This window comes from Plodia interpunctella, chromosome 13, assembly GCF_027563975.2.
Source record: "Plodia interpunctella isolate USDA-ARS_2022_Savannah chromosome 13, ilPloInte3.2, whole genome shotgun sequence".
Taxonomy (NCBI): domain Eukaryota; kingdom Metazoa; phylum Arthropoda; class Insecta; order Lepidoptera; family Pyralidae; genus Plodia; species Plodia interpunctella.
This window is the reverse complement of record NC_071306.1, coordinates 4,319,179-4,327,553: the sequence shown is the minus strand read 5'-3', so window position 1 is coordinate 4,327,553 and position 8,375 is coordinate 4,319,179. Positions and strand designations below refer to the sequence as shown.

The 8,375-nt window shown below is 36.6% G+C and overlaps 2 protein-coding genes across 2 annotated transcripts; both read left to right on the top strand.

Moving 5' to 3' along the window:
- The first annotated feature begins 345 nt into the window (after positions 1 to 345).
- Positions 346 to 2,458, top strand: lwr (lesswright). Its single transcript, XM_053753976.2, has 4 exons — positions 346 to 572; positions 663 to 746; positions 1,149 to 1,411; positions 1,621 to 2,458. The coding sequence occupies exons 1-4, from the start codon at positions 507 to 509 to the stop codon at positions 1,685 to 1,687; spliced, it is 480 nt and encodes a 159-aa protein (XP_053609951.1). The 5' UTR covers positions 346 to 506; the 3' UTR covers positions 1,688 to 2,458.
- A 1,427-nt stretch (positions 2,459 to 3,885) lies between these two features.
- Positions 3,886 to 8,300, top strand: Ssl1 (Suppressor of stem-loop mutation). The gene is made up of 9 exons (XM_053753368.2): positions 3,886 to 4,117; positions 4,186 to 4,387; positions 4,624 to 4,763; positions 4,837 to 4,999; positions 5,277 to 5,375; positions 5,873 to 6,048; positions 6,523 to 6,654; positions 7,217 to 7,325; positions 7,811 to 8,300. The coding sequence occupies exons 1-9, from the start codon at positions 4,056 to 4,058 to the stop codon at positions 7,943 to 7,945; spliced, it is 1,218 nt and encodes a 405-aa protein (XP_053609343.1). The 5' UTR covers positions 3,886 to 4,055; the 3' UTR covers positions 7,946 to 8,300.
- Positions 8,301 to 8,375: the final 75 nt, after the last annotated feature.

Below are 8,375 nucleotides of genomic sequence, written 5' to 3'. Positions count from 1 at the left end.
TCTTTATAGTCAAGCTGTACCACAATGTAATGTTATTTTTTCTCTGAGCTGTACTTACTCCTTTATTCATAAAAAAATGAAAACATAGGTACCTCAGGCTAAAATGTTTTGTCACTATCGCACGTTACAATATTTGGCATTAATAGAAAGTTACATATTATAGCTCAGTATTTAAGCTTAAAGTATAGTTTAACTTGTTTATGAATAACAAGGTAAATGTATTAAAATATCGATACGATACGATTTCAAGCTGAGATTTCAAGTTTACATGGCAAGTATTTTATGGCAACATCTTTCCTATTTCATATGTTTGGCGCATTATTTACAATGGCAACATTTAATGAATTTGACTGACGCATCGTGGACGCTTTTATTCGCGCTGTAAAAATATTTTTTTTTCAATTTTTGGATTGCTAAAATATCTTGCATTTGCATTACGACAGTGTTTCAATTTATTTTAATATTCTACGTGTTTATTCACACAAACACTAGGATTGGTTGGGAAAATGTCGGGTATTGCAAGTGCACGTCTGGCTGAAGAGAGAAAAGCTTGGCGCAAAGACCATCCTTTTGTAAGTGAATGCTGCTTTTTACACGGTGATTTAGTCAATAGAGCTGCACTTATAATTCAAATAACCACTAACTAATCATTTATATTTCAGGGATTTGTTGCAAGACCTATGAAAAACCCCGATGGCTCACTAAATCTTATGACTTGGGAGTGCGCCATTCCCGGAAAGAAGGGGGTTAGTTTCTAGTACCTACCTAATTAACAACTTCATTTATTATAATAATACCTATATATCTTATTAACTTATACTTTTTGCCTATGGTGCAATGGCAATCCACTTCATAATTTGTTGTCTTATAAGTTGTGTAAGTACACGACACAATATGATGACCCTCTGATATTAAGAATGTCCCTAGGAGGAAATCTTTTTACTATATATTTTATTAGTGAACATTTATATACCTACAAAATACAACATTTTAACAGTAGTTCAATCTGAAATGCTACTTTATCTGTAAACTACAGTAAGGATTATTCCATATTCTAATTTGCAGATTATGAAATGGACTTGTTTTTAAAATTGTTCCATTTCTTAGTTACCCTACTTACTATATTTGTTATAACTTACTTGTTGCAGACTCCATGGGAAGGTGGCTTATATAAATTACGTATGATTTTCAAAGATGACTATCCATCAAGTCCTCCAAAGTGCAAGTTTGAGCCACCCTTGTTCCACCCCAATGTGTATCCTTCCGGCACAGTTTGCTTGTCGCTACTGGATGAGGAGAAAGACTGGCGTCCTGCTATCACAATAAAACAGATCCTCCTGGGCATTCAGGACCTACTCAATGAACCTAATGTAAAAGATCCAGCACAAGCTGAAGCATACACAATTTACTGGTAATTTAGTATTCATTATTATTACTTTGCCATAACATAGTTTTGTAATTTTGTAATATTTTGTCATCTCAATGAAAGATCACATAGAGATTTATAGTTTTATAACAAGTAAAACAAATTTGATCATTTTGAGAACTGTGAATTGAAGTTACATAATTTAAAAAATTGTTTTGTTATATTTATTGTAATATCTTTTTTCTATGTTACAGCCAAAATCGGCTAGAGTACGACAAGAGAGTGCGAGCGCAGGCGCGCGCAATGGCTGCTACAGAGTGAAAACAGTCAATGGAGAGCTATGCAGGCCTCATACAGCTGGCCATTCTGGGTGGCAGGAGTCTAGCCGTGGCAGATTGTGTACCCTTGAAATTACTCTTAGCCTTTGTATTAATTATTCATTCATGTAATCATATCAGACAAGGAAAATAATATGTATAAGAAAATCAGAATTACATTTCAAGTTTTAAGGGTACACTTTAATGTGATATATATATATATATGTGACTATATCATAGAACTGTTTGTCTGTCTAATGTCAGCAGACCTGAGATCCCTATTGTATATGTATTAATTTGGTGGTAAGTATGGGAAACTGAGCTTTACATATTATCTAAACATGGTGAAGCTCATTTTTAATAAGGAAAATGCCAGTAAATACTTTTCTCTCTCCTGCCATACAGTGAGGTCATCTTGGCCAAAGTAGGTTCATAATTATTGTGTAATTTGCTGCAAACTTTTTTGCAGGAATTATTAAACCACAATCTAATTTAAAATGTAGATTTCACATTTACAGTATCTAAACCATATACTTAAAGCGGCTTATAATATGTCCTAGAAATGTAACTACTCGTAAGTTGTCTTTTATTTATTTGTAAATTATCGCATTTGTGGACAGTATTGGATGTTCCAAAAATTTGCAAAATATCTTTTTATTTAGACTACCGCCACCTTATATAATATCTTTTCAAGTTATGATGAGAATCTATTATTTTAACTATTTTTGTATCTTTATGTTAGTCTTATCGAACAATAAAATTTCCAAACACAAAATCTTTTATCTATAGTTAGGACAGATCCTAAACTTGGGCAATGTGGACCTTTCTTGTGTGTGATTCTTGTCGTATATTAGTTGTTCGCCGCGAACTTAGACCTCGCGAACACAAATGTTTTTATGAGTTTTTAAAAAAATTGTGAATATTTCAGAAACTACAACCGAATTGTTGCAACACGAACTTAAAAATTCTATTGACAGACCTTTAAATTTCATAAAAATCAGACGTTTGAAAAATGGTATAAGTACCTACATAATACCTACCATACATATTTTATTAGTTTTTCATGAAATTCTATTGACGGAAAAGTATTCTGAGGATATTCTCAGAAATTTTGCCGCAAAATTCCGAGAATCCCTGAATCGGGGGATATTTTCGCCGTTATTTTTAAATTTGTTCTACGACGTACCATATTTTATTTGATCTACGTACCACACTGCCGTGTGTACGTACCACTGTGCTACGTACCTACGTATTTTCAATACACAGGTATACCTACATATAAGCATTAACATTTTCTTATATTATTAAACAAAAAAATATGATTACATCATCATTACATGCGCGGTGTCTGTCCCTATGTATATCTTTAAAATTACGCAATTGATTTTGATGCGTTTTTTTAATAGATAAAAGTGATTCAAGAGGAAATTTGTTACAATATAATACTTATATGTAAGGATAATTTATTATGGTTTTAGCCAAGCGAAGCCGGGACGAGCCGGTAGTTAAAAATAGGCTTCTTACCATAGAATCGATTCGAAGTGAGACGCAGCGAACCAATCACATTGCAGTGCGGTTGTCGTTGTGTCACAATGGCGCAATGTGATTGGTTGGCTCCGTCTCACTTCGAATCGACTCAATGAGGAGATATAAATAGCAAACCTGCACTAAGCCCTTACATTCTGTCACACGAAAAATTCTGTGATGCACACATACGGTTTTTTGTATTTGTAATCCAAACCTTTCGAACCTACCAGTAGTGTGGTCACTTTAGCGATATTGTCCCTAGATTTAGGGATTTTTTTCAGCGATTCTATACAAAGTATTATCATAAAAACTATTTTGATGACAATTTTTACAAACTATTTTTGTTAGTAAGTTGATGTGTTCTACTGTTGAGCAAAGGCCTGCCCTCCCCTCCTCTTTTTTTTACAATCACTGTCGAGACGTAAGCTTAAGATGTCATTAGCTTTTTCCGTTGTCTTACTCGGGGAAACTTACCAAATCGGTGTTTTTCCTTTCGGAAATAGGAAAGCTCGTGTGCGGCGGCGATGACGGTGTGAACATTTTGTAGGTATTCAATGAAAGAAGAGAATTCAGGTTTCCGAATTCAGATTCCGGATTATAAAAAGGAATGGGTGCGGCCGCATTTATGTTCCATGTAAAGGAAAAAGTAAAAATTGACAGATGTCATGTCAATGTCAGTCAGCTCAGTGAAATAAGAAATTTTTTGGATGTGATATGTGTGTTGTGTTTTGGACTAGGTTTAAATTAGTTTCTTTTCGTTTTGGCTATCTACAGTAAAGTTAAATAAAATAATTAGGTAAACATACGTAGCATTAGAGTTAAATTAAACTTTACAGCTAAATAAAATGGCAGACGACGAGCAAGATCCCAAAGAATACCGGTGGGAAACGGGTTACGAAAAGACTTGGTAAGTATAATAACCTGAGTTCATTACGATAATGTATCTTAAAATATTTGAATGTGATTAACTACCAGGGAAGCAATCAAAGAAGACGAGGATGGTCTTGTGGAAGGCCTGGTGGCGGAATTCGCACAGAAAGCGGCGCGAAAAGCCGCGACACCTCGGCGCGGCCCGGTTCGGCTGGGCATGATGAGGCATCTCCTAGTGGCCGTAGATTGCTCAGAAGCAATGAATTCACAGGATTTAAAGCCATCAAGATTTCTATGCACTTTGAAGGTAGGACAGATCAAAGTTATTCATTTTCTTGTTACTGGTAAATACTTATCTGTTAGATACCAAATAAACTATCTTCTAGATAAATTTGTCTAAAGTTATTTGCCCAGTTTATTTAATTAGCTCTATCCAGCAACTTGTGAAACACACATTTTAATGATTTATATCAAATACTTTATCAACAAACATTCAAAAAGGCCCCTGTTGTTGTTTTTAATTTAAGTTGTTTTTAATTCCAGTTACTAGAAAAGTTTGTGGAAGAATACTTTGACCAGAATCCATTGAGTCAGCTTGGTATAGTGGCAATGAAGAACAAAAGAGCAGAGAGAATCACCGATTTGTCCGGAAATGTTAGAAAACACATAAAAGCTGTGCAAGGGTATTCCTTTTCTAAAGTACTTAAATAATTTATATGCTTGAACCAGTAATTCTTGAACCTTGAACATTCACAGATTAATAAACATCCCGCTGACTGGAGAGCCATCATTGCAGAACACATTAGAGTTTGCGGGTCGTGTCCTCCGGCCACTGCCAGGGCACGCTTCTAGAGAACTGCTAGTTTTGTTTGCCTCACTTACCACATGTGATCCCTCAGACATTACTACTACTATTCAGGTTATATATACTTTACATACATAATAGAAGTGAACAATTTATCATTATTATTTAAAAACTAAATAAAACAATTATCATCAGTGTGGTGACTTTATAAAGTGAATAAATTAGAACTTTCAACACTGCCTGATATAGATGTGTCAGCTACAAAAAGCTTCCTGCCTATTATTCAATAAGTAAAGAATATGATCATTTTTTTGCCTAATATGTTAATGATAAAGTCACCCAGGCGTGATGAGTACAACTAGTGGTTACTTATCATTTGTTAATATTTCAGGAATTGAAAACGGATGGAATAAGATGTTCAGTCATAGGTTTGGCAGCTGAAGTTAGGATATGTAAAAAGCTATGTCAAGATACTGGTGGAGAATATGGGGTGAGAATCATTTGTTATTTTTTATATTGTAATTCACATTCCGTTTAAGGATTCGAAATCTGGTGCTGGTCAGCTTGACACTAATTTGCTTTGGTAATATCTATATATATTATCACAATTCAATTACAATTATATGTTTTTGTATTATTACTATATACTTTGTTTTTTGTTATAGTACTATAAACAAATAGATAAAAATAATAATGAAAGCCCTTCTGGCATGATATGATAGCGAACAACACTATTTAAATAAGTTTCTTTTGGCATTTCTTTGCAGCAGCGGCCATATCGTAGCTTTTTGAGAAATCTTTACATATCATAAAAATAATACTTCCTGTTGTATCTGTCTGTATGAACGCGATAAATTCAAAAATTGCCGGATTGATTTTTGTACAGTTTTCATCAAATATTAGTCTGATTCCTGAGGAAGGTTTGAGTGTTTAATTTATCATCTTTTTATCTGAATAAATGGTTTGAGTAGTGAATTGTATCCGCAGGTGGTGTTGGACGACGTGCACTACCGGTCGCTGCTGCTGGAGTGCACGGCGCCGCCGCCGCGCGCGCGCGCGCTGGACGCGGGCCTCGTCAAGATGGGCTTCCCGCACTGCGCGCCCCCACCCGCGCACTGCGACCCCGCCAACTCCATCGATCCGCCCGTCACCATCTGCATGTGGTTTGTATTTGTCCAGGAACGATGTTTAAGGCCTTTTTTCTTTTCAGCTGTCGTCGTTTTGAAATGCTAGTACTTTGTAGCTTATTAAAGAAATACTATACAGTTATGGAAGCAGAAGGGGTTCTGCTTCCATAACTGTGTGATGCGTGTGATGTGTGCATAACTGACTGCCCAACAGTGGGATGCAAAATAGGCTTGAAAAAAATACTATCCTTTTTATAAGGCGAAGAAAAGGTACCAATGAAGGTACTACTATTTTTATTAGAATTGTTGTCTGTATTGTTAGTTCGCACATTACGCAAAAACTACTGTATATGCTACTGTATACGTATATAATGTGATGCTGTTTTCACAATTATATAGCGGATGGTCTAACTTAAAATTGCTATAGGTTTCATTGCAATATGTCGCTTGGAACCCGACATACTCTATGAATAATAATATAAACCATTGATTGTTGGATGTTGATCGCAGTCACCTGGAGGAGGGCGAGGGCGTGGGCGGCGAGGGCCACCTGTGCCCGCAGTGCCGCAGCAAGTACTGCGCGCTGCCGGCGCAGTGCCGCACCTGCGGCCTCACGCTCGCCTCCGCGCCGCATCTCGCCAGGCATGTATACGATAAGCTGAAGCTGGGAGGAGACGACTATCTATCTAGTATCTAGGGTATAGCTACCAAGTCAAGTATGACAGGTATGTGCACATGAAGGGCAGTCCTTGGGTGGATCTCCGAGTTTTTCGACCGCTGCGGTCGCGCGTCATTGTTATTTTTAAATTTTAACAAAGACAAGAATCAGTTTTACTAATTTATTTTAAAATCATTAATCTGTACTGTGGTCAATGTCAATTCTATGAATGATTGATTTTGGAAATGATTGCTTCCTCAAGAAAATGAACGGATAATAATGACGGCGCGGCCGCAGCGGTCGAAACGCTCGGAGATCCACCCCCTTGTACAAGGCGTCTCCTTTTAGCTTTAGCTGAGCTTGCCATTAAAGATACTATTTTCATTTGTCGAAAACAAAAAAATATATGGGGCTTGTATGACACTGGACAAGTGATGTCCAACAAATGTTGGTTGCCATATTACCTTGAAAAGATAAACTTACAGATCTTTAAGAAAACGAAGTAATTTTAAGTGTTCTGACGAAATTTTAATATTTTCATTACAGATCATATCATCACTTGTTTCCTGTAGAACCTTACGAAGAAATACCTAATGAAGGGCAAGCTCAATACTGCTTCGGCTGTCTGAGACCCTTCACAGATGTCGATAAACAGGTAAAGATTTATCTATTTATTTATAATGTTTTATACAATTCGGCTGACAAATCTATGGTACTAGTTGAAGTTTTCAAAACTATAGCAAAGTTATATGCCAGTTCATCTACTTTCCCTTTAGGAAAATAAAACTCTTTTTACTGAGTTGCAAAATGCACTCTTATATTTTTTAAGTAAAGGCCAGACATCAGGCATGAGCCTCCTTTCTTTTCATTTTCTTCTTTCTACTCATCTTTGTCTATTGAGGACTGTGGCCATTTTGGTAGGAATTATTAGATGTCGCCATCTCTCTTTCTTGGTTTACCATACACATAAATAAAATTAACTGTTACAAATAGCTAGTTTCGTAAAACGTCCAGGGCCCGGTTCTCGCGCAATCGAAGTCCATTTCAATTTCTTTCGAAGGTTTTAAGCTATATTACAGTATAAAAAAAAAACACATCGAGTGAGTTCCTAAACTCAACAAGACGTTTGTGTGCGGCCAGATGTTCCGCTGCCCGCGCTGCCAGGAGCACTACTGCTGGGAGTGCGAGGCGCTGGTGGGCGGCTGTCTGCACGTGTGTCCCGCGTGCGCCGCCCGCCCCGCGTTCTACCAGCGTCTGCCCGACGCTAGCAAATAGACTCATGACAAGCCGACAATGGAGGAGACAATGATTGCGCCACCTTACAGCCAGAAGGCCTACCACGGAACATGTACACTCTTAGTATATATCGTATAGATTGGAAATAAGCCGAGGAAAGATATTAAGCCACCAAAGAGCCTGAAGGCCTACCACGAAATATACAACCTCTGAGTACATATCGTGTATGCATTGTGTAAAAAAATAGAGGACGTGTGGATTAACACCGACAAGAAAGATATTCTTGAATGCTTGATGATGACGAATACCATTGAATTCGCTATTTATAAGTGTAAATTAATGTAAATAAAATATAGAGTTATAATAAATTGTGTACTTAAATGATGCAGATAAAGTATTACGTTTTGCTCTATATATGACGTCAAGGATAGACATGTGTACCAATTTTCTAACAACTAAAGCTAAACTA